This window comes from Notolabrus celidotus, chromosome 19 (genome assembly GCF_009762535.1).
Source record: "Notolabrus celidotus isolate fNotCel1 chromosome 19, fNotCel1.pri, whole genome shotgun sequence".
NCBI classification, from domain to species: Eukaryota; Metazoa; Chordata; class Actinopteri; order Labriformes; family Labridae; genus Notolabrus; species Notolabrus celidotus.
This window is the reverse complement of record NC_048290.1, coordinates 760757-786070: the sequence shown is the minus strand read 5'-3', so window position 1 is coordinate 786070 and position 25314 is coordinate 760757. Positions and strand designations below refer to the sequence as shown.

Genomic DNA, 25314 nt, shown 5'->3' with positions numbered 1-25314 from the left:
AAATTTCTGCTCCACAAAAAAATAACAGATGTAATGGTTGTTGTAGAATTTTTTCTCTATGGCAATTTGACAAAAAATAGCTGCAAGTTATTTTTCAGATTTGTTTATTGTAACCTCTTCTTTTCTTAGTAAAATATTTGTAAGTTTTGCAAGTAAAAAAAGTCGTACTTTTGTTTTTAAGATCAGCACTTTTATAAAGGCACTAATTTTTAATTTTGTGACTATTTTAATGTCGAATTTGCAAAATAATACACACACAGTTACAGTTATTCAAACAGCAGGTGGTCACATTGTGGTGTCTAATATTTTATTTTAGAGTCTTAAAGTAACTAAACTAAACTGAGCTGTGGTCTCAGGACCTGCAGACACACACTGATCCTTCATCACGTGATGTTATTGAAAGCACCTGTTTCCCCGCTGACACACACACACACACACACACACACACACACACACACACACACACACACACACACACACCTCTGTCCCAGTTTACTTTCGTTTTCTGTCAAAGTGAAACTAAACTGCTGCTCGTGTCCTTCGTGTTCAAACTGCTGCGTTTCCATCGACGGATGTTGAGTTTGGTGATAGTTACAGTAAAGCTGAGAACACCTGGAGAAAGGTGAGTCTGCAGGAACAAGTTCAGGAGTTAAGACCTTCATTATTTACACGTAGAGGAAGGACGACGGTAATTAACTTAAAGACTAAGCTTTGGGGATTTACGTGGGCCCACATTCTAACCTGCTGCTTTAAACTCTTATTTATCTTTAATGAAGTTTAAGAAGTGAATAACTTTATTTGACTTTGATTCCAGTTTGGTGTATTATCTGGATTAGATGTAAAGATGTGTTAATATTAATATGTAAATGTTTCAGGTGAGGATTCCCTCCTGAGTAGGATTGATGTCTTGATGTGTTTGACCTTTAATCAGTTTGTGTTTGTTAAAGTCAGGAGGTCAAATTAAACTTCAGACTTTAGATTTTCTTCTTCTACGATCTCCAGAAATGTCCCGACGAAACGACAGCTCCCAGATGAGAGAGTCTATTCAACATGACCACAATGAAGACCGCAAAGAAGACCGCAAAGTAGAACACAAAGAAGACCGCAAAGTAGAACACAAAGAAGACCGCAAAGAAGACCGCAAAGTAGACCGCAAAGAAGACCGCAATGAAGACCGCAAAGTAGAACACAGAGAAGAACACGGGCGTGAAAGAGAGCCCAACGACATCAATGGTTCCAAACCGAACATCTGCTCCTCCTGCTCTGAAAGAATCTCTTGCTCCTCTGGACCCCTCATCTCATATGATACTGGACCCTCCTCCTCCTCTAGACACTCTGATACTGGACCCTCCTCCTCCTCTAGACACTCTGATACTGGGGCCTCTTCCTCCTCTAGACACTCTGATACTGGGGCCTCTTCCTCCTCTAGACACTCTGATACTGGACCCTCCTCCTCCTCTAGACACTCTGATACTGGGGCCTCTTCCTCTGGACTCTCTGATTCTGGACACTCCTCATCTGGACCCGACCACTCCAATCGATCCTCCTCCTCTTCTAGACCCTCTGATATTGGACCCCCTTTCTCTGGACCCGACAACTCCACTCAATCCTCCTCCTCCTCTAGAACCTTCTCCCCTGGACCCTCATCCTCTAGACCCTCTGATACCGAGGAGAGACAGGACGAAGGCAGCTCTTCATCATGTTGTTCTCTGGAAGATCTAAAGAGACTGCCTCAGTGTCAGAGCAAACCCGGACCCCTGACCCCTAGCAGGACACACACAATCCTCATTGATGTGAGTATCTTTAATGCAGTGACTTCCACTAAAGAGACATGACTGTTTTTAATGCAGTGACTTCCACTAAAGAGACATGACTGTTTATAATGCAGTGACTTCCACTAAAGAGACATGACTGTGTTTAATGCAGTGACTTCCACGAAAGAGACATGACTGTGTTTAATGCAGTGACTTCCACTACAGAGTCATGTCTGTTTTTAATGCAGTGACTTCTACTACAGAGTCATGTCTGTGTTTAATGCAGTGACTTCCACTACAGAGTTATGTCTGTTTATAATGCAGTGACTTCCACTAAAGAGTCATGTCTGTTTTTAATGCAGTGACTTCCACTACAGAGTCATGTCTGTTTTTAATGCAGTGACTTCCACTACAGAGTCATGTCTGTTTTTAATGCAGTGACTTCCACTACAGAGTCATGTCTGTTTTTAATGCAGTGACTTCCACTACAGAGTCATGTCTGTTTTTAATGCAGTGACTTCCACTACAGAGTCATGTCTGTTTTTAATGCAGTGACTTCCACTACAGAGTCATGTCTGTTTTATTAATGCAGTGACTTCCACTACAGAGTCATGTCTGTGTTTAATGCAGTGACTTCCACTACAGAGTCATGTCTGTTTATAATGCAGTGACTTCCACTACAGAGTCATGTCTGTGTTTAATGCAGTGACTTCCACAACAGAGTCATGTCTGTTTTATTAATGCAGTGACTTCCACTACAGAGTCATGTCTGTTTTTAATGCAGTGACTTCCACTACAGAGTCATGTCTGTTTTTAATGCAGTGACTTCCACTACAGAGTCATGTCTGTGTTTAATGCAGTGACTTCCACTACAGAGTCATGTCTGTGTTTAATGCAGTGACTTCCACTACAGAGTCATGTCTGTTTTTAATGCAGTGACTTCCACTACAGTCATTTCTGTTTTTAATGCAGTGACTTCCACTACAGAGTCATGTCTGTTTATAATGAAGTGACTTCCACTACAGAGTCATGTCTGTTTTTAATGCAGTGACTTCCACTAAAGTCATGTCTGTTTTTAATGCAGTGACTTCCACTACAGTCATGTCTGTTTTTAATGCAGTGACTTCCACTACAGAGTCATGTCTCTTTTTAATGCAGTGACTTCCACTACAGAGTCATGTCTGTTTTTAATGCAGTGACTTCCACTACAGTCATGTCTGTTTTAAATGCAGTGACTTCCACTACAGTCATGTCTGTTTTTTTAATGCAGTGACTTCCACTACAGAGTCATGTCTGTTTTTAATGCAGTGACTTCCACTAAAGTCATGTCTGTTTTTAATGCAGTGACTTCCACTACAGTCATGTCTGTTTTTAATGCAGTGACTTCCACTACAGAGTCATGTCTCTTTTTAATGCAGTGACTTCCACTACAGAGTCATGTCTGTTTTTAATGCAGTGACTTCCACTACAGTCATGTCTGTTTTAAATGCAGTGACTTCCACTACAGTCATGTCTGTTTTTTTAATGCAGTGACTTCCACTACAGAGTCATGTCTGTTTTTAATGCAGTGACTTCCACTACAGAGTCATGTCTGTTTTTAATGCAGTGACTTCCACTACAGAGTCATGTCTGTTTATAATGCAGTGACTTCCACTACAGAGTCATGTCTGTTTTTAATGCAGTGACTTCCACTACAGAGTCATGTCTGTTTTTAATGCAGTGACTTCCACTACAGAGTCATGTCTGTTTTTAATGCAGTGACTTCCACTACAGAGTTATGTCTGTTTATAATGCAGTGACTTCCACTACAGAGTCATGTCTGTTTTTAATGCAGTGACTTCCACTACAGAGTCATGTCTGTTTATAATGCAGTGACTTCCACTACAGTCATGTCTGTTTTTAATGCAGTGACTTCCACTACAGAGTCATGTCTGTTTTTAATGCAGCGACTTCCACTACAGAGTCACGTCTGAGTTTAATGCAGTGACTTCCACTACAGAGTCATGTCTGTTTTTAATGCAGTGACTTCCACTACAGAGTCATGTCTGTTTTTAATGCAGTGACTTCCACTACAGAGTTATGTCTGTTTATAATGCAGTGACTTCCACTACAGAGTCATGTCTGTTTTTAATGCAGTGACTTCCACTACAGAGTCATGTCTGTTTATAATGCAGTGACTTCCACTACAGTCATGTCTGTTTTTAATGCAGTGACTTCCACTACAGAGTCATGTCTGTTTTTAATGCAGCGACTTCCACTACAGAGTCACGTCTGAGTTTAATGCAGTGACTTCCACTACAGAGTCATGTCTGTTTTTAATGCAGTGACTTCCACTACAGAGTCATGTCTGTTTTTAATGCAGTGACTTCCACTACAGAGTTATGTCTGTTTATAATGCAGTGACTTCCACTACAGAGTCATGTCTGTTTTTAATGCAGTGACTTCCACTACAGAGTCATGTCTGTTTTTAATGCAGCGACTTCCACTACAGAGTCACGTCTGAGTTTAATGCAGTGACTTCCACTACAGAGTCATGTCTGTGTTTAATGACTGTGTGTTTTTTTTTCTCTTCAGGTGAATTTTCTTAACCTTGAAGGGTCATTGATGGCGAAGGAAGGCAGAGACGTGTGGCAAAGTGACTTTGTGAAAATGCCGTGCTCAGACTCAAGTGTCGTAAAAGCTGGAGCATATTTTAAGGTGTGTGTGAAGCAGTTTCATCTGATTCATGGAGGTCTAGATCCTTGCTTCCTGTGCATGATTATATGTTTTAGTTGCAGGTAGACATCACCTGTATGATCTTTTTGTCCACAGGGTCCAGAAGTCAGATGGAATGGTATCTCCAAACAGCTGAAGGGTCTGGCTGACAAGAGAGAAGTGAACGTTGATCATGTTCAGGTACGTTAGCAGCCATGGAAGAGTTACATTTGCTGAATAGTCTAATAATCATATGTTCAACTTTCCTCTTTTATCCATCTCTCCACCAGGCGGCCATCTTGAAATATAACCCTAGTTACAAAGATAAGTGGTCCTTTGATGCCCTCGCCACCTTTGTCAGGGTCAGTATCTTTCTGTCTACTCATAATATTCAGCTGTGAGATTTCTGACTGTATAAATGATCCTGTTTCTCTCCTCAGCGTGTCCCGAAAGCTGAAAACTACTTCAGCACTCTGTTTCCAAAGATCGCCAAGTTGGCCTTGGAGCTGCCGAAAAACTTGAAGAAGGTATGACGTTAACTAAATCCAGTGACCTGAGAGTCAAAAAAAAAACGACAAAAAAAATGGAAAAACTTTTTTTTGAAAAAAAAATAAAATTGACAAAAAAAATTGTTCAAAAAAAAAAAAATGTTGAAAAAAAAATACATATTTTTTTTTTAACAAAACAAATGTGAAAAAAACAATTTGATTTTTTTTTTTAACAAAACAAGTTTGAAAAAAAAAAAATTGAAAAAAAAATGTTGAATTTTTTTTTTTTTTTAGCAAAACAAATTAGAAAAACAAAAGTTGACAAAAAATAAAATTGACAAAAAAAATTGTTCAAAAAAAAAAATGTTGAAAATAAAATATTGATTTTTTTTTTTAACAAAACAAATTTGAAAAAAAAAAGTAGAATTTTTTTTTTTAACAAAACAAATTTGAAAAAAAAAAAATTGAAAAAAAAATGTTGAATGTTTTTTTTTTTTTTTAGCAAAACAAATTAGAAAAACAAAAGTTGACAAAAAAAAAATTGACAAAAATAATTTGACAAAAAAAGTTGACCTGGAGTTGGTGTTTGTGTTTTCAGGCCATCCCGATGCTCAAGAACGGTCGACCTGCGTCCATCACTCTGTCCCAGGAACAGATAGCCTGCTTACTAGCTAACGCTTTTTTCTGCACCTTCCCTCACCGAAATGCCACCCATCCTAATGCGGAGTACTGCAACTACCCCTCCATTAACTTCAACAGGTCAGGACCCAACAGCACAGTGTCACATATTTGAGCCTTGACTTAGTCCTGTTCGGTTAACCCTTCGTTCTCTCTCTGCGTCAGTCTGTTTGAGAACTGGTCGGACAGGAAGAAGGAAAAGCTGAGGGCCATCATGCATTACTTCAAAGTGATGACGGATGAGAGTAAGTCCTCCTCTTCTTCGTGTTCCAGAGGCGTGTCAGTGACCATCTGTGACTGGTGTTGATTTGTATTCACAGAGAAGAGACCAAGAGGACTGGTGACGTTTGAGAGGCGCCTACTCAGCGGCCATGATGTTCCAGACTGGAGACGGTAACGATGATGAAAGTTTGTAAAAGTTAAAAACTGAGACGTTGAGTGAAGTTACTTTCACGCTTCAGCCTGAGAGGAACCAAAGTTTCATCACTTCCTGTCTAATCGTTGTTGAAATACTTCACCAATTAAATATCAAATCTCCTGACAGTCAGGAGGTTCATCCTCTGGGAACACGAACGCCTGCTTTAAGATTGTTGATCCAGCTCACACTCAGGTCTTTGTGTTTTGTTTAAAGCTGTAAGGACAAGATGCAGAAACTCCACGTCACGTCAGGCGGCACCATCGAGACCGAAGGCACAGGAATGCTGCAGGTGAGACCTGGACCCAGAGAACCGATCCTCATCACCTCCTCTTCGTCGTGTGTACGTTTTAAAAGGTCTTCATTTGTGCGTTTAGGTGGACTTTGCCTGCAAGATGATCGGTGGAGGGGTTCTGAATACTGGTCTGGTTCAGGAGGAGATTCTGTTCCTGATGAACCCAGAGCTGATCTTGTCCCGGCTCTTCACCGAGAAACTGGAAGACAACGAGTGTCTCATCGTCACAGGTAGACCGGATTAATCATGTGACTTATTCAGTGGATCCATCCGCGGCTCAAAGTAGTCCCAAATATTCACCTTCTGTAAAGTGAAGCTGAACCTGTGCAGGTTTCAGGAGGTTTTGACACTCGTACCGTCTCTCCTTGTGTTTCAGGCTCCCAGCAGTTCAGCCGTTACTCCGGTTACGGAGACACCTTCGAGTGGGCGGGGCCTCACGAGGACGACCTACCACGGTACAGAACTCTTTCTCTCTTCACGTCTGTTTAATCTAAACACGGCGATTAAACGTGTCCGATGTTTCTGTCTTCACAGAGACGAGTGGAGACGTCTGCAGAGGCAGATTCTAGCCATCGACGCTCAGCACTACAAACACAGACGGGAGCAATACGACATGTCTAAAGTCCAACGGGAACTCAACAAGGTGACGTTTACCTCGTGTTCATGAACTCATCAACCCAGAAAACCTTGGTGATGAATTAGTTCAGACTTTCAGTTTCAGTTTCTCTCTTTTTACAGAAGTTGTAGTTTTCATGCTTGTGGTCGGGGATTTCTCTTTCTTTTTCCTCTTGTCTGCATATATATTTCTGGTTTGTGTCATGTTTGTCACAAACTGTCAAATATTAATGCAATTTATTCTTGCAGCAAAAGAAAAGAAAGGAAATATGTTTCTTCTGTGCTTGTGACTGTGTGCATGCGACCATCACCATCCCTCTTAGAACTCTGGCCTATCTTTTATTGACAGCTAATATCATGTTCTGTAAAAGAGGGCGTGCACACCTAGGTGGGCCAAAAATATATATATAAGAGAAAGTGAAAGAAAGATTACATAAGGATATACAAAGGGACAGGGAAAGAGAAGGAGAGAGAGACCTAACACACTTAGATGGAGAGGGACCATCTCACCATGACTCCAAAAACTCTGTGTGGTGATCCTAATGATGAAACAACCCTTAGTGTCCACAATCATTACTGAAGCTTGGGTCTCAGAGGGTTGCCGCCGTGCTGTGTTCTATTTGTGTAACAAGACCACCACTGGTGCAGATGAGACCCCCTGGGTCAGATCAGCCGAGCGGTTCAGCCCGTCACCCGGGCCGCGAGAGCAGTCAGGCCAAAGGACCCAACGCGCCGCGGGAGACCCAGGCCAGGGGACAAGCCAAGGACCCAGACCGGAAGCAAACAGGTACCGCCGGGGCACCCAGGGCGAGCCCCAGGTCACCCAGCAGGAGGAAAGGGGGGCGAGGGGGGAGAGATCCCGCAGCCCCCACAAGGAACACCTCCACAACACCGCCCCCACAGCCCCCCAAGACAGAGCCAAAGGAGCCACCAGGGCTGAAGGGGCCCAGCACCAGGAGCAGACAGCCTGGCAGCCGGGCAGGACCAAGACCAGAGCCCGCCAACCGGCACGCCGGAGTGGGGGGAGGGCGGAGGGGGCAGGGCCAATCCCCCCAGCCACTCACCCCCAGCCCCGCCCCCCACCCGCGCCCCGCGACCGATGGACCAGGCCGCGGGGTCATGGAGGGACACCCCAATGTCTGCCGCAGTATCACCCCTCCAGCTGCATGCCACCCCACCCCACCAAGAGGACCGCGAGGGAACCCTCGGGAAACCCGGCCCCGAGGGCGACCGCGGATCAGGCCCCCGCAGCGGAGGGATGGAGGGTGACAGGGACACCAGCCACCCACCCAGCCCCGATGGACCCCCAACGAGTAGGGCCGAGCCAAACACTAAGTCCCCGCCAAACCTGATCTGTTTGTGTCATAATTTGAAATTTTTTTTTGTATGTGTGTTTGCTCGTGAGGTGGATTAAATTAGGGGGGCAGGAAGGGAGGTGGGAGAGCTGTAGTGCACTTCTGCACCACAATATCTGCCCCCCCCCCCCCGCAAGTTTATGGTTCATCTTCTTTAAAAGTTCTTGTCCCCTCCTCTGTCACATCCTCTCTGCCTCTACACTGCCCCCTACTGTTCATGTGTGTACTGCATCTTAGTTACTTTTGGTCTGGCATGTAAATGTAAAGTTAAAAGCGAGTATATCTGCAGTGTTAAAGCTCCAGTGAGGAACTTCCTGTTTGTGTTGAATTTGGCGCCCCCTGTGGACAAAGTGATACCTCTCATTATTTCTGATTTTTTGTTACAATCAAAACATAGAAAGAGTCAACCTTTTTACGATGCACTCTTTAGCTTTTGTGGATCTTAAAGAGGTTCTTTGTCTTCATGTTCTCCTCGTGGTCTTCTTATTTTTTCTGCTCCTGAAGGCGTACTGTGGATTCAGGGGTCACGGACCGAACATCCCGGACATCGCCACAGGAAAGTGGGGCTGTGGAGCTTTTAACGGAGACCCACAACTCAAAGGTACCTCTCTTGTTTTTAAATCAACCGTCATCCTCTGATTCCTCACCTGATGACCTGTTCCTGACTTTACCCGTCCAGCTGTGATCCAGCTGATGGCCGCAGCGAAGGCGGAGAGGGGGCTGGCCTTCTTCACCTTCAAGGATGAGGAGCTGAAGGAGGATCTGCAGAAGCTTCACCACCTGCTGGTGATGGAGGGAACTACAGTCGGTGAGTTTTTCAAAAGGGCAGAGGAAGGATTGCAGGAAGAGCGTCCAAACAGATCCTTGAAGAAGTGTTGGTAGCTGTTTGTTTTTTAACTTTCTGTCCTGTTGCTTCTAAAGAAAACACGTCTTAGATTAAAGTGTGCCCTCACTCTGTTAAAGAGTGAAAGAAGATCCTCTCATCTTCTGTTCCTCAGAACAGTTCCTACTTAATAGGCAGTTTTAATGCAAACTCTTCTTATTGTTATACTCAACTGTAAGTGGCTAAAATCGTGTTTTTGCTCACCTGAGAGTTCTCTCTTCTCGTCCAAAGTTCTCTCATTTCCTGAATTTAAATCTCCACCTTTCAGGGAAACTCTTTGAACTTCTGGAGAACTTCTGTGGAGCTCAGCATGGCTCGGGCAGTTCTTACTCCGGGGGTCTGTTTGACTTCATCAAGAGAAAGCTGAGACCGAAGAGGAGTCTGCTTTGAGGACGTCTGCTTTGAAGACGTCTGCTTTGAGGACGTCTGCTTTGAGGACGTCTGCTTTGAGGACGTCTGCTTTGGGGACGTCTGCTTTGAGGACGTCTGCTGTGAGGACGTCTGCTTTGGGGACGTCTGCTTTGAGGACGTCTGCTTTGAGGACGTCTGCTTTGAGGACGTCTGCTGTGAGGACGTCTGCTTTGAGGACGTCTGCTTTGAGGACGTCTGCTTTGAGGACGTCTGCGTCTGATTCAGGATCAAATCTAAGTGAGATGCTTGAAATCGGGATGAAGGGTTTAATTGAAGTATTCTGTAAATATATTCTGTAATTTCTAAAGAATGATATCCAGAGTGCAGCACTTTAACATTTAAGTTCATGTGATTGAAATGTATTTGAGTTATTGAACAAAATGACCAAGGTTTGATCAGGACAGATTGTAGTAAGTAAATCAAACACGAGAGGATAAGGGAACGTAATTATTTTTAAAGTTTGCTTTTAGGTTTGACTTTTATTATCTGAGAACTCTGATGTCACTTTTAGAATTCAAAGATAAAAGCCAGAATTCTAGAACTCAGCAGAATTCCGAATTGATTCCAGAATGCTGAGGATAAAGAAAGCAACATTCCAACCTGACATTCCGTCTCAGTGGATACATCCTAAAGGGGATTCTTGCCACTAGAACAACATGTTTAAATGTTGTCTGACCTGTCTTTTCAGAAACCTGACTCAGGTTTCTGATTTCAGTCAAAATTCCTGAAAAAAAAGCAGAATTACAACTTTGTTCTAGAATTTCAGAGAAAAAAAGTCGACCCTCATGGTGAATCTCTGTGGCTGTAATTAAAAAGGGATTCATAATATTAACAATAATAATTGATCAGATTCGTATAATGCTTTTCATTGTACTCAAATTTGCTTATTAGTGTCACTGGATATTTTTCTTGAGGTCTGACTTACCTTTTTGAAATCTTGACTTCTGACTAATTCTAACATTTCTCTCAATTCAGGGGAAAAAGTCCGAACTCTGAGATGAAACTCAGAGTTCAGATTTTAATTTTGGAATTCATAGAAAAAGTCAGTAATCTGGGATTATTTGTATTTATTGATTGTATTGCACATATAAAAGAAAAGGTAAACATTTCTGCTCAATAACAAGAGCCAAGATATAAGAGGAAAATTCAACAATATCTAAGTACTAGCTTTAGTGACAATAAATATGCAGGAGGAGCCAAAAAACGGCTTGCTGGGTCGCCAACCTGAAGGATTGAAAATTGAATTCCCAGAAAATAATTTAAAATTCCAACTTTGATAATTCAGGAAGAAAAAAAAAAACAGAATTCTGAGAGAAAAATTTGAATTTTGCCTTTCACCTTAGATCTAAAAAAAAAAAATTAAAAAATTAAAAATAGAAGAAAAAACAGAATTCTAACCTCAAATGAAAAAAAATAAAGTTCATCCTTAAATTAGTGACACTGAAACAATAGAAGTCAAACCTACATTTTAATAATCCTCCTTTTTTTTAATTTTCTAAATAAAAATCTGAATTTAACTTCAAGGAAAAAAACAGAATTTTAACGTTAATCTACGAATCTTGAAAAAAAGTCGGAATTCTGGAACAGAAATTTTCATTCAGAGTAAAGAGTCAGGATTACAGCAACACATGTTTATTATGAGCTGTAATTGAAGGTTATCTGAGGAATCTGAGGTTTTTATCATTCTAAATTTTGTATTTTATTCCAGATTTCTGAGATTAACGTCAAAAGTCTGACTTTTTTAGAATTCTTCTGAAAACAGTCAGATGTTTGACTTTAATCCCAGTCCTAATTCCTCTTTAGAAAAACACAATCTGCTTCTTGTTCTCCATTCCTGTCATCTCTGATATAAACTGTACGAGTAACTTGATTTAAAGTCTTCACTGCTTCATTAACGCTGTCATAAATCTGATCCCAAATAAAAATCAATAAAGATGTTTCTGTGCTTTAATTAAAATAATTCCAGCATCACGGTTTAGGAGCACCATAATATTTATTTTTTGAAAACAAACAAACAACAACATAAGAAAATAAATACATTCTTCAAATCTGAGGCTCAGAGGAATCTCTTCATGTCGTCACAGGAACGATCTCTGCATGAAATGAATCTGTAATTTCAAGTAATCTCAGAGATTTGGCACAAAGTGAGGCGTTCACAGCGATGAGGCGGGACGTCGAGTGAACCACAGAGGTAGAAGAGGAACTGAAGGAGGACTTCGGGTATTTAAAGGAATTCAAAAGAGAACAGGATGAACATGAGAGGGATCGTCCAATATGTCTCATTTTTAAAATCACAGCAGCTCGTGAGAGAAAGATCTGAAATACTGACTAGACCGAGGAAGAGCGAGCACATCTCTCCCGTGTTAGCGTCTCTACACTTCTCTACACTTCTCTACTCCCCATGAAATCCAGACTAGAATTTAAAATCCTCTTAATATCCTCTTACGCTCCCAACATGCAGGCCTGCTCATCGTACCTAAAGTCTCTAAAAGTAGTATGGGAGGTAGAGCCTTCAGTTATCAGGCCCCTCTCCTTTGGAATCATCTACCAGTCAGGGTCCGGGAGGCAGACACCCTCTCTACTTTTAAGAGTAGGCTTCAAACTTTCCTTTTTGATAAAGCTTATAGTTAGAGCTGGATCAGGCTTGGACCAGGTCTTAGTTATGCTGCTATAGGCTTAGACTGACACACTGGGATCCTGTCTTTCCCTCTCTCTCCTCTCTCTGCCTGTCTCTCACTTTAACTCTTCCTGTCCCATTAAAGTTACTAACCATAGACCTTTCTGGAGTCCCTGAGCTCCCTTGTCTCGTAGGTTCCTCTGGATCTCTGCTGTAGATTTTTTTTATGGGGTCTGTTATTCATCCTTTCTTTCTTTCCCTTCTTTCTTTCTTTCTTTCTTTCTTTCTTTCTTTCTTTCTTTCTTTCTTTCTTTCTTTCTTTCTTTCTTTCCTTCCTACTTTCTTCTTTCCATGTTTCTTCATCCTTTATGTCTCCTTTTCTTATCCCCTCCTTTCCTTCTGTCATTCCTTCCCCATTTCTCCTCCTCTGTTTCTTGTCTTCTGGTCTCCCTCCTTCTCTCTTTTCTAGACCTTTCTGGAGTCCCTGAGCTCCCTTGTCTCGTAGGTTCCTCTGGATCTCTGCTGCTGTGGACGGGTCAAGACTCCAGCTGCTACCAACTAACTACTATCCGTCCCCATCCCCACTATCACCCTCTCTCTCTCACTTCTCTCCTTCTATCTCTCCCTCGATCCCCTCTCTCCAACACGGTCCTCAAGCAAGATGTTGTGGTCTAACATGAGTCTGGTCCTGCTGGAGGTTTCTGCCTGTTAAAGGAAGTTTGTCCTTGCCACTGTAACTTGCTAAATGCTGCAAAGTGCTCTGCTCATGGTGGATTAAGATGAGATCAGACTGAGTCCTGTCTGGAAGATGGGACTGGATCTGATCTGGTCTTGATGTTGAGGAACATAGAGTACGGTGTAGACCTGCCCTGTTTGGAAAGAGTCTGAGGAGAACGTTTGTTGTGATTTGGCGCTTTATAAATAAAGACTGAGGAAGACAGGAAGTAGTTGGGTTGGATCTGGAGCAGGATTAGGCTTACTAAACCTAAACTTTAAAGTAGTAGCATGTTCCTTTTCTCACCAATCTGCAGGCTCGTCTGATCTCACGTGGTCGCTGCAGATGAAAATTATCTCTTCAAGTATTAAAGGCGACGTTTCAAAGTTTGAAACGTCTCGCTGAGAGCAGGATGAAAAGATTAAAACTAAAACACAACGAGGAAGAGAGAAGACAGGTTTGTTTTGATTTTGGGTCTCTTTAAACCTGACGTAGTCCACCTTTCAGGTCTCTGTGGTTCACATGAAGCTGCAGCAGCTTAAAAACAAGACTGGGGAAACATCACGCCTGGTTCAGAGGTTACTGAAGTCCCTCTAACTGAACTGAAGTTCCTCACATGATGAAGCTTCTCCTTTCATTAAGAATGATTCATTTAAATATGAATTTGATTCTAGGACAAATATTTGAACACAAATCAATAAATGACGCCTGATATCTGTCCAGCAGGAGGTCACGGACATCACTCTGGTGGGATCGTGGATGTGCCGAGTGCAGCGGGAAATAAGAAACTAAAAGGAGAGAGATGAAACTCTTGGTATAAAAATGAACGTTCTTTGAATTCATGTGTCCTCTGGGTGGACACGAGGTTGAGGTGAGGTTGAGGTGAGGTTGAGGTGAGGTTGAGGTGAGGTTGAGGTGAAGTTGAGGTGAGGTGAGGTTGAGGTTGAGGTTGAGGTGAGGTTGAGGTGAGGTGAGGTTGAGGTGAGGTTGAGGTGAGGTTGAGGTTGAGGTGAGGTGAGGTTGAGGTGAGGTTGAGGTGAGGTTGAGGTTGAGGTGAGGTGAGGTTGAGGTGAGGTTGAGGTGAGGTTGAGGTGAGGTTGAGGTTGAGGTGAGGTGAGGTTGAGGTGAGGTTGAGGTAAAGTTGAGGTGAGTTGAGGTTGAGGTTGAGGTTGAGGTGAGGTGAGGTGAGGTGAGGTTGAGGTGAGGTTGAGGTGAGGTTGAGGTTGAGGTTGAGGTGAGGTTGAGGTTGAGATTGAGGTGAGGTGAGGTTGAGGTGAGGTTGAGGTTGAGGTGAGGTTGAGGTGAGGTTGAGGTGAGGTTGAGGTTGAGGTTGAGGTGAGGTTGAGGTGAGTTGAGGTGAGGTTGAGGTGAGGTTGAGGTGAGGTTGAGGTGAGTTGAGGTTGAGGTTGAGGTGAGGTTGAGGTTGAGGTTGAGGTTGAGGTGAGTTGAGGGTTGAGGTTGAGGTGAGGTTGAGGTTGAGGTTGAGGTTGAGGTGAGGTTGAGGTGAGGTTGAGGTGAGGTTGAGGTGAGGTGAGGTTGAGGTGAGGTTGAGGTTGAGGTTGAGGTTGAGGTGCGGTTGAGGTGAGGTTGAGGTGAGGTGAGGTTGAGGTGAGGTTGAGGTGAGGGTGAGGTTGAGGTGAGGTGAGGTTGAGGTGAGGTTGAGGTGAGGTAAGGTTGAGGTTGAGGTGAGGTTGAGGTGAGGTTGAGGTGAGGTTGAGGTGAGGTTGAGGTTGAGGTTGAGGTTGAGGTGAGGTTGAGGTGAGGTGAGGTTGAGGTGAGGTTGAGTTGAGGTTGAGGTGAGGTTGAGGTGAGGTGAGGTTGAGGTGAGGTTGAGGTGAGGTTGAGGTGAGGTTGAGGTGAGGTGAGGTTGAGGTGAGGTTGAGGTGAGGTTGAGGTGAGGTTGAGGTGAGGTGAGGTTGAGGTTGAGGTGAGGTTGAGGTGAGGTGAGGTGAGGTTGAGGTTGAGGTGAGGTTGAGGTGAGGTTGAGGTGAGGTGAGGTTGAGGTTGAGGTGAGGTTGAGGTGAGGTGAGGTGAGGTTGAGGTTGAGGTGAGGTTGAGGTGAGGTTGAGGTCAGTGTCAGGAGTCAGTTCTTGTGCGTTAGGTTTGAGTGCCTGAGACGACCTGATGTGTGTTTTGCTGGAGGGTGGAGGGTGGAGGGTGGAGGGGTGAATGTAAAACCTGTTTCTTAGACTGTCCCTGAGAAAGCTTCCAGATCGAACGCCGTGTCCAGTAAACGCTGCAGCTCGCTCAGATGGGTTTGCTTGTTCCCGGTTGCCGGAGCTGCTGCTGGATCTCGACCGGCGTACCTTTAAAGAAACCCAAACACAAACACTAGAATGTACGGAGAGCAAAAACATGACAGCAGGTATGAGTCCTGAAACCTCTGAACGACGGACTCACCAGACGGGGCGGCTGCGGTTGATGATGGTGCGGATGCGGGGCTTGATGTAGTCGTAGTAACCCTGGTTCTTGTGCTCCTCCTGACACCAAACCAGATCGGCGTTCGGGTAAAGATCCGACTCGGATTTCACCAGATCGAACGGGAACGGGGAGAGCTGGAAACAGGAAACAGGAAACAGGAAACAGGAAACAGGAAACAGTCCTGTGTTAGTGTCGATGATGGCGAGGACTTCTGCCCCACTGTGAGTCTTTGTTGATGCTTCCTGGTTGCAGTGTGCACAGTTTGAGACACATGAGTGTGTTTTTTCAAAGATTTAAAAAAACACATTTATCTTTAATTCCCAGAGAAGTCTTTTAGAGTCTCAGAGAACATCTTATCCAGTTTAAATCACTCTTTTATTGACAGTCTTTTAACGTTTTCTTTCATCTGCTGGTTTCATGGTCTCTCTTTGAAAGACAAAGATAGCCTAAACAGCATTGTTAAAGTCTGCTCCAAAACGATTGGCATACAGCAGCAGGATCTTGGTTCCCTTTGGAAGAACCGCATCACTAATAAGGCCACAGGGATAATTAGCCAACCTGGACACATCCTAGCCAAGGAGTTCTCTTAATGCCCTCAGGGTGGCGCTATCTTGCTCCTCACAGGAAAACAAACAGATACTCAAATTCTTGTATTCCTTCTGCCATCAGACTCCTGAATGCTGAGAGCAGTTTTTAACAGTTTGTGATAGATTGTCCTGTGAAACTGTGTAGTTGTTAGTCTATTTCAATTCTCTTACTCTTTATGACAAGCCCCATCTTGCACTGATGTTGTCACTGACATGTTGACTGTTGAGTTTGTTAGTGTTTGTGTTGTTTATCGACAAGCTGGGACACTGCAAACCAAATTGCCCTCTGGGATTAATAAAGGTCTCTGAATCTGAATTTGAATCTGAATAATTCCCCCCAGAGTAAGACAGCTCATGTCACTCCCCTGCTCATGCAGCTACACTGGCTTCCAGTTGCAGCTCGCATCAGATACAAAACTCTAATCATGACTTACAAAGCAGGAACCAAAACTGCTCCAGTTTACCTGGAACCCCTCATCCAGGTCTACTGCCCTTCTCGCCCGCTACACTCAGCCTCTGAAAGGCGCCTAGTGCTTCCAGCACACAAGGCCTCAAAATCACTAGCTGGACTCTTCTCTTCTGTTGTTCCTAAATGGTGGAATGAATTGTCCAACTCCATTCGATCTGCAGAATCCCTCTCTACTTTCCAAAGACAGCTAAAGACCCAGCTCTTTAGGAAGCACAATGCACTTAGCTAGACTGTTCTCCACTGTTGTCCCCAGGGGCAGATCATGTCTTCCAGCTACAGTTGACTCACACTGTCCTGCTCTACTCTGGGACTCTGTGTTCAGGTCTTGAGGGACCCAGCACTTGGTACTTTGGTCATTATTGTGGTGATGTTAATTGTTGATGATGATAATGGAAGGTCTTAAATGGTTTGGTTGCTTCATTGTAGATGTTCCTTATTTACTTTGTGCATTGCCTTTACACTGCTTGGCAGTACCTGCACCCAAATGGACTTGAAGCTCTTTGTTCCTCTTACTGATCTTGTTTCCTCTTGTCTAGATCTTTGCTTGTGTTGTTCTTGTTCTCGTATGTACGTCGCTTTGGATAAAAGCGTCTGCTTAATTACATTGGAACATTGTAACATTGTAAATTATATCCTACAGACATAAAAGTTTCCCTTCAATCGTCCTGCTGAATGACCCTCCAGCGCATCATGAGAACAGCTGAGAAGATTGTTGGTGCCTCTCTCCCCCTCCCTCCATGACATTTACTCTTCCTGCCTAACCCCAAAAGCCCTGCGCAGAGCAGGCGTCCCCCTTCCCCCCACCCGTCTCACAGCCTCTTCAGCCTGTTGCCATCAGGAAGGAGATTACGCAGTCTCCAGACCAGAACCAGAACCAGCAGACTGAGGGACACTTTTATCCACCAGGCAGTCAGGATGCTGAACTCTCTCCCTGTTTCGCCCCCTCTTCCCATAATGTCCCATAGGTCACTGACCCCCCCCCAAATCAACTCTGAGGGTCTGAGAGAGACTGTCTAATGCATACTGCAGTTTATTTGACAATAAAGAAGACTTTGAACTTTGAACCAAAAGTTCTGCATCTTTCCCCCCCCTGCTCACTCCATCCTAAGGTCTGATTCCAAAGCATGTTGCACTCATGATACTCAGGCATCCACACCCTGTGTCGTTCTGCAGCTCGTGCAGTGTGCTCTTGTTTTGTGTCTGATTGAGGGGATGAGCTGTCGGCATCTCCGCTCCCTGCTGCACAGAGCTGCACTGCGCGCTCTCTTTCTTTTCTCTTCTTTTAACCTTTATTAGATCGGACATCTTGAAAGAAAGAGAGAGAGAGGAAGATATCTGTTCGTGTTCCCCTCACCTGCTCTATGCGGACGACAGCCACAGAGTCGTCCATGCCTCTGTTCTTGCGCTCCCTCGTCAGCTCGTAGTAAATCTTCCCGGTGCAGAAAACGACTCTCTTCACGTTCTCCGGGCTGGACGCCGCCGGTCCGTCATCAGGGATCACACGCTTGAAGTGTTTCCCTGCAGGATGGTGCAGGAAGAAGAACTCTTAACTCAAGAAAATGAAAAGGATCCTGAACACTTCCTCAAACTTCTCGGTCGGCTCTCACCTGGCAGCATGTCATCGAAGCTGGACCGGGCCTCAGGGTGACGCAGCAGCGACTTGGGAGTGAAAACGATCAGCTGGAGACAAAGACAGGAAGACGGGTCAGAGAAGAGAGCAGTGTAATCGTGGTGTTTTCAGTCACGTGTGACACAGTGCGACGCTCACAGGCTTCCTGAAGGGCTGCAGGATCTGTCTGCGGAGGACGTGGAAGTAGTTCGCAGGATTGGAGCAGTTGACGACGATCCAGTTACAGTCGTAGAGCTGACGCACGGCGAAGTCCTCCGACAGTTTCTGAAGAGAGAAGCAGAGATAAGAAACTAAAGACAACTGGAGGTATTTATTTATGTAAGGTTTGAACTTTGAATGCTTTCGATGATCTGTTCCAAGAATAAGGATGTGGGTGACGCCTCAAATGGATCGTGCCTTTACCTTTCTCTGCAGATTTAAGGGTCCATGTTTTAAATTACAGAGTTCCCCTTTAAGTGCATGACTTTTTGCTCAAATTGGTGCACATCTGGAGAGTTTGGCATCATTTAAAGTGTGCAGAATTAGCCATTAACACCTCCTGCTACAGTGCACCCACTGGATTACTGTGACACTGAAGACAACTTGCATTCGCGCTGGTTCTGATGCAGGTTTTGCAGCTTCAAAGGCTTGTGTATAAACCGTGTCTGACACTAACTCACCGGGAACACATCGGGGTCATCGTTGCACATCTGCAGGAACCTTTCAGGGCGAGCGGAGGAGTGCTCTGGACCCTGAGAGATTAAATGGAAGAACACAGAAACATTGAAAGCGAGGAATCAGACGGTTCGTTGAATGATGCAACAATAACAATATACGTTCTCAGTTCCTACCATTCCCTCCATGCCGTGAGGAAGCAGCAGCACGATGCCGTTCTGCCGGACCCACTTGGCCTGACCCGAGCTGATGAACTGGTCGATGATGCACTGAGCCGTGTTGTTAAAGTCTCCGAACTGGGCCTCCCACAGGACCAGAGCGTTGGGGCTGGCCATCGCGAAGCCCAACTCGAAACCTGCAGAACGAGACGAGACAGAGTGTGAAGAAAGGGTCCACCTCTTTGTGTGTGTGTGTGTGTGTGTGGGGGGGGGTGTCTGTGTGTGTGTGTGTGTCTCACCCAGGACTCCATACTCAGACAGGGAGCTGTTGCAGACGGTGTACGGAGCCTGATCAGGGGAGATGTAGTTCATCGGGATGCAGATCCTCTTATCCACGTTCTGGTCGTGGAGCACGTGATGACGATGGCTGAGAGGACGGGCAGAGAACACGTGTTTAAAACAGTCTTTGTGCCTAAACTGCTACGTCAGGTGCCCTTGTTGACACTTTAGTCCCTTGGGAAGAATTACGTGAACACCATGTACCTGAACGTTCCTCGCTCTGCATCCTGTCCGCTCAGACGCACATGGATCCCTTCTTTGAGCAGAGAACCAAACGCCATGTACTCCCCCAGAGCCCAGTCGCACACCCTCTGGTTCACCATGTTCTCCCGGCCCTTCAGGATACGACTCAGACCTGAAACCCAAATGAGGAGTCAAGTCAAGTCAACTTTATTTATACAGCACATTTAAAAACAACCATTGTACAACAAAAGTACAAAGTACATGAAGACAACAATAAACAACTACATATCAGGATATTACTGTCCTCCTCATGAGGAGAAGGCCAAAGAGAAGAGATGTGTCTTCCACAAAGATTTAAAACATTCATCAGTGAGGGGCCGATCTTAATTGGAGTGGCAAGCCATTCCAGAGCTTGGGGGCCGCTGCTGCAAAGGCTCGGTCCCCCTGGGTTTTAAGGTGACTTTTAGGCACATCCAGGAGCAGCTGGTTTGTTGACCTCAGTGCTCGGGTTGGGTTGTGAACAGGGAGAAGATCAGCCAAGTAGGATGGTGTCAATCCATTTAGGGCCTTGTATGTTAAAAGTGCAACTTTAAAATCAATCCTGTGACGGACTGGGAGCCAGTGGAGAGCACGCAGCACAGGTGTGATGTGCTCCCTCTTTTTCCTGCCGGTGAGGAGGGGAGCAGCAGAGTTTTGAACAAGCTGCAGGTGCTGAATAGACGACATGTCTAAACCCACATACAAAGAGTTACAATAGCTAGCCTAGAAGTAATAAAGGCATGAACCACTCTCTCTAAATCTTTGGGAGGGAGATAGGCCTTCACCTTAGGTATGAGTCTCAGCTGGAAGAAGCTGGACTGAACCACAGAAGAGATTTGTTTCCCAAATTTGAAGGCTCTGTCAAAATGAACACCAAGGCTCTTTACAGAGGAGGGAATATCTGCTGCGAGAGGGCCGAGAGTGCGGAGGCTGAGGTGTTCAGATCGTATGCACTGATTTGGGAAGGTACCTCCGTGTATGGTGAAGTCCTCCACCGGGACAGACGCGGCGATGTTTCCGATGTGGGCGAGCTCGTCTTCGCTGATGCCGGTGGAGGGGCAGCTCATCGTTCTGGGCTGGCCGTCCAGAGTGAAGAACTCTGCAGACACAAACAGACACGTCACAGATCCAAACATGCAGACTTGATTCAGATTTAAGAACCATTAAAGATGGAGGTCCCACCAGGCCACGGCGAGTCCAGCCAGTGTTTGATGTGGAGGATTTTCTCGTCTTTGGAGCGAGTGTACGCTTCTTCACAGATCTTGTCGTACATCGCTACTTCCTCCTGAAACAGAGGATACACACGTGAGCTTACATCTTTAAGAGAAGCTGCTCTGTGAGGCTGCAGATGAAAGCTCACCTCGTAGTCTTGTGCAGAGACGACTCCCTCAGCGATCAGCTTCTCCGCGAACATCTTCAGGACTCCTTTCTGCTTCTTGATCTGCTTGTACATGAGCGGCTGTGTGAACATGGGCTCGTCCATCTCGTTGTGACCGTTACGTCTGTAACAAACCTTGAAGAGGAAGAAGAAGAGGAGGAGACGTTTTAAAGAACGCTCAGATGACTCACCTGACCCAATCAGATCTCTAACTTCCTGCTTCACATACCAGATCTACGACCACGTCTTTGTGGAAGGTGTTCCTCCACTCCGCCGCCACCTTGCACACGTACATCACCGCCTCCGGGTCGTCTGCGTTGACGTGGAAGATGGGAGCGTTGACGACTCGAGCGACGTCTGTGGGGTACGGAGAGGAACGCGCCACGCGGGGATCTGTGGTGAAACCGATCTGTGTGGACGACAAGTAGAGCTTTAACGTGTCTCCTGGATCCATTTATGTGAATCAGACGCTACTTTCTTTTCTTTTCTTGTCCTTTTAGAAAGTGCATTTAATGTTAGGTCCAAAAAATAGACCCCCAAAGAGTTTCCAAGGACTTAAGTTAGGATTCACCTTCACCAGAGTCAGCACAAGTTAGAGGTTCAAGAGTTAGAAACTAAATGCTGCAGTTTGACTCATTAATATCAACATATTCACCTCAATTCCTACAAAAATAACAAAGCAAGTTGCATTAAGATAAATTAGACCAAGAGTCCAATCAGATTTGACTTCCTGCTCCGTTTTAGTCCTTTATTTTGCACCAACAAAGATCCCTCAGTGCAGGCTACGAGCTGCATCAACATCCTCTATTAAAACAAATCTCCCCTCACACACTCGGCAGGTTATACTCTGAGATATTTCAAGGTTTGCTGCATCTGTTGCATCTTTCTTTGGAGACAATCCATGAAGGTTGCAGGAGTGAGAGGTTAGAAAGTGAGGGACTCCTTTAAAGGATGTATGAGAGCATCATCAGGTAGAAACAGGTTTAAATCTGCTGAAGTTGAGGCTTCATTCGTGGACCTGTGTTTAATAGTCACATAGAGACATGATGAGTACCTGGTTGTTGACCACCACGTGCACGGTGCCGTGTGTGGTGTAGGATGGCAGGTCTGACAGGTGGAACGTCTCGTACACGATGCCCTGTCCTGCAAACGCAGCGTCGCCGTGAAGCAGAATAGACATCACCTGGAGAAGAATGCAGCAGCAGGTCACAAACATGAACCAACAGAGGAGAAGTTTCTGTCTAAACAAGCAGACTGAAGTCCCCCACGTACCCTCTTGCCCTCCGTGTCTCCGCAGTAGAACTGCTCAGCTTTGGTCTTCCCCTGAACCACCGGGTCCACCGCCTCCAGGTGGGACGGGTTCGCCACCAGAGACAGCGTGATCTGACGGTCGCTGACTCGGTTCATCCTCTTGTGATACATCCCCAAATGATACTTCACATCACCTGAACCCTGAGAGCAGAACGTCAGGAGGAAGGAGGTAAAGTTAGCCCAAAGTTATATTTTTGGAGAATTTCCGCCTTTATTAGATCAGGCAGCTGGAGAGAGAGAGAGGAATTGTTGGCAAGCAGAAAGCTAGGGAAGACATGCAGCAAAGGATTGAGGCTGAGAGTCAAACTAGCGACTGCTGCAGTGAGGATTATAGCCTCTGTGCATAGGGTGCAAGATTTAACCGCCAGGCTAAATCAATTTGACTAATTTCATCAGTAATTTGACAGAAGAATAAAAATAAACCTTTATCCGATCCTAAAATAACTTAACAGGTAAAAACCCCAAATATGTGTAGCTTGTAGCCTCTTCGGTGTGATTCTTTACTGCTAAACTCTTCTTTAATTTAATTTTCTTGAGGTTTTTATTTGATATTTATATTCTGTAATACCTTGCCCTTATTGTTTGATTATGGCGGAAATAAATATGCCTCATCAGAGTGAAATATTTTGGGAATAACTAAGATTAAAGGTGACATATCATGCAAAATGTTCTTTTTAATGGTTCTCTACCTGAAATCTGTGTCCCTGTCTACAAACCCCCCTGAAACGTCAAAGACTCCATTCTGCCCCTGTTCTGATTTCTCCACCTTTCTGTAAATGTGTGCTGAAACCAGCCGTTTCCAGTTTTCAGTGTTTTCATACGTCACAACGCCATCCGTCCTGTAACAGAATTCAGAGCTCTGAGCTTGTTCAGCCCATAGACTGTATAAAATACAACTCAACCCTCCTCCGTTTTCATTCCCTGCACACATGTGTGCTAACAAGGAGCTTAGGAGGGAGGCATGCTAGTTGTAGGCTGTCTTAATAAACACAAAGGTCGCTTTGACTCCCCACGTCTGCAGATTTGAAGATCTAGTGGATGATTTTTAGTTATCATGGAAAAGTGCTAGCGCTAGTTAGCATAGCCACATAGCTACATGTTGGTAGCTGTGTACCAAGACACACGTCGACATGCTGACAAATAAAACAACAGAAACACTAAATTCTGTGACCAATGGTTCAGAAAGGTCCTGCTGCAGGCGCCTCTCCGTCAGGATCAGATTCTGGATCAGATTCAGAGGGTTGAAGTAACGCGGGTCTGTGAGCAGCCGTGTATATTCAGCCAACATGTAACATTAGATCAACGTGCGGACAGCCGAGGCCACACCCACTTCCTGAGGGGGCGTGGTCAGAGAGAAAACAGACTGTGTCTGAGGAGGACTGAAGAAGAGGGTTTTACAGGCAGACCAGAATCTGATTTCAAAGTGTTTTTTGAGCATAAACTTTAAAGACATGTTTTTGGGGACCTCTTAGACCAATATATGTTGATGAAAAAAGCCTGATATGTCACCTTTAATCTCATAAAATAAATACAGTTCTTAGGATAAACTCAGACGTCTTACCTCAGAACATATCTGAGATTATTCACTTCTTAAAGGAGCCACTGAGCCTCACATTCCCAGGTTTGCTCAGATGAGTTTGTTCCTCTTTAATCTCAGAGATTAGAGAGAGAGAGATTTCTCAAAGGTTTGGGAGTTTGTCTTGTAAATATATGAATTCTATCTTGAAGAATATTTAAGTTTTTCATCTTGAGTTTTAAGCATGAGCTCAGCCTTTCAACCATCGATTCCACTCTGAAACTACGTCCATGAAAGCTCCTCTGAGTCTCAGCGGTTAGAATTAGAAGAATTCGAATAAGAATCAGCTTTATTGTCGTTGTACAAGTACAATGACATTTCATCTGACTTCTCTCCGTTTAAATACAATACAATAAAATAAAAGAGATTAAGTAGAAGACATAAATATAAATATAAATATATATATATATATATGTATAGAAGAATGTGTTCAAACCTCGTCTGCAGCCTCCAGTTTGGAGTCAAACTGGCAGAAGATTTGTTCCAACTCTTTCCGGATCACGTTAGCAAGAACGTTCAGTCTTCCTCTGGAGAGAGAGAGAGAGAGAGAGAGAGAGAGAGAGAGAGAGAGAGAGAGAGAGAGAGAGCGAGAGAGAGAGAGAGAGAGAGAGAGAGGGAGAGAGAGAGAGAGAGGGAGGGAGAGAGAGAGAGAGGGAATGAGGAGAGAGAAGAGAAAGAGAAAGAAGATAGAGGGAGAGAGAAAGAGAAAGAGAAAGAGAGAGAAGAGGAGAGAGAGAGAGAGAGTGAGAGAGAGAGAGAGTGAAGAGAGAGAGAGAGAGTGAGAGAGAGAGAGAGAGAGTGAGAGAGAGAGAGAGAGATGGAGAGAGAGAGAGAGAGTGAGTAGAGAGAGAGAGAGAGAGAGAGTAGAGAAAGAGAAAGAGAAGAGAGAGAAGAGAGAGAGAGAGAGAGAGGGAGAGTATAGAGAGAGGAGAGAGAGGAGAGAGAGAGATTAGAGGATAGAGAGAGAGAAGAGAGAGTGAGTGATAGGAAGATATAGCTCGTCACTCATCAACATAGTACTTCAGAAGATTGGGACAAAACCATCGCGGGAGAAAAATGCTATAAAATAAAGACAGACACAAGTTACAACTTTAAGAAAGCAGGAACAGATTCATGAAATGAAATAGTGAAGAGTTAAATAAAGAATGATATTATTAATGTATGTATTTTAAGCACCAACAGGTCATCTTTGAGTCTAAGTAGAGGTGGACGTTCATACCTGTGAGACATCCCCATGATCACGCTCTCCACCCCGCTCTGACTCGACTTGTCGATGATCGTCTTCAGAGCCGGGATCAGCGACTCGCATCCCTCCAGACCGAGCGTTTCTCTCGAAGACCACTTCCTCTGGAGGAACTCCTCGAACCTGTGAGCATACAGAATCAAACTTCACCCTCCTGCTGTGTGTCTCATGCTTTCAAAGGAAAAGGTGAGTTTAGAGAAGTGAAGAGTGACAGACTGACCTGGTGGCTCGGATCATTCGGGCCAGGAGAGTCCTCTTCTCCTCCAGACTGAACTGCATGATCCCGGAGTCTCGAACTTCTTCCTGATCCACTGACACTGCTCCATGTCGTTGATGAACATGAACTCCACTCCGATGTGCTGACAGTAGGCCGTCTGTGAGACAGAGAGACGAGCTGCTGAATCTG

The 25314-nt window shown here is 44.6% G+C and overlaps 2 protein-coding genes across 2 annotated transcripts; one reads left to right on the top strand and one right to left on the bottom strand.

Annotated features, from left to right (window-relative positions):
• Positions 1–461: 461 nt before the first annotated feature.
• On the top strand, positions 462–11525 carry pargl (poly (ADP-ribose) glycohydrolase, like). The gene is made up of 17 exons (XM_034709517.1): positions 462–622; positions 1003–1793; positions 4329–4451; positions 4566–4649; positions 4739–4810; positions 4889–4975; positions 5535–5695; positions 5780–5859; positions 5935–6007; positions 6246–6321; positions 6407–6554; positions 6701–6779; positions 6859–6967; positions 8799–8895; positions 8974–9102; positions 9446–9568; positions 9614–11525. The coding sequence occupies exons 2-16, from the start codon at positions 1005–1007 to the stop codon at positions 9565–9567; spliced, it is 2229 nt and encodes a 742-aa protein (XP_034565408.1). The 5' UTR covers positions 462–622; positions 1003–1004; the 3' UTR covers position 9568; positions 9614–11525.
• A 2054-nt stretch (positions 11526–13579) lies between these two features.
• LOC117831047 (2-oxoglutarate dehydrogenase, mitochondrial-like) lies at positions 13580–25264 on the bottom strand. The gene is given in 20 exon segments (XM_034709518.1): positions 13580–13708; positions 15099–15226; positions 15321–15475; positions 17752–17915; positions 18005–18077; positions 18166–18291; positions 18687–18758; positions 18858–19036; positions 19139–19266; positions 19383–19533; positions 20371–20499; positions 20583–20685; positions 20761–20913; positions 21008–21187; positions 21833–21961; positions 22051–22230; positions 24102–24192; positions 24885–25031; positions 25129–25189; positions 25192–25264. Coding segments are annotated over 19 exon segments (2400 nt in total). The 5' UTR covers positions 25250–25264; the 3' UTR covers positions 13580–13708; positions 15099–15105.
• Between the last annotated feature and the right edge of the window lie 50 nt (positions 25265–25314).

Excerpts from the sequence above, each read along its gene's own strand:
- pargl (XM_034709517.1), top strand. The coding sequence starts at position 1,005 with ATGTCCCGACGAAACGACAGCTCCCAGATGAGAGAGTCTATTCAACAT. Across the intron at positions 1,794-4,328 it reads CACACACAATCCTCATTGAT|GTGAATTTTCTTAACCTTGA; the intron begins GTGAGTATCTTT and ends TTTTCTCTTCAG. Across the intron at positions 5,696-5,779 it reads CCCTCCATTAACTTCAACAG|TCTGTTTGAGAACTGGTCGG; the intron begins GTCAGGACCCAA and ends TCTCTGCGTCAG.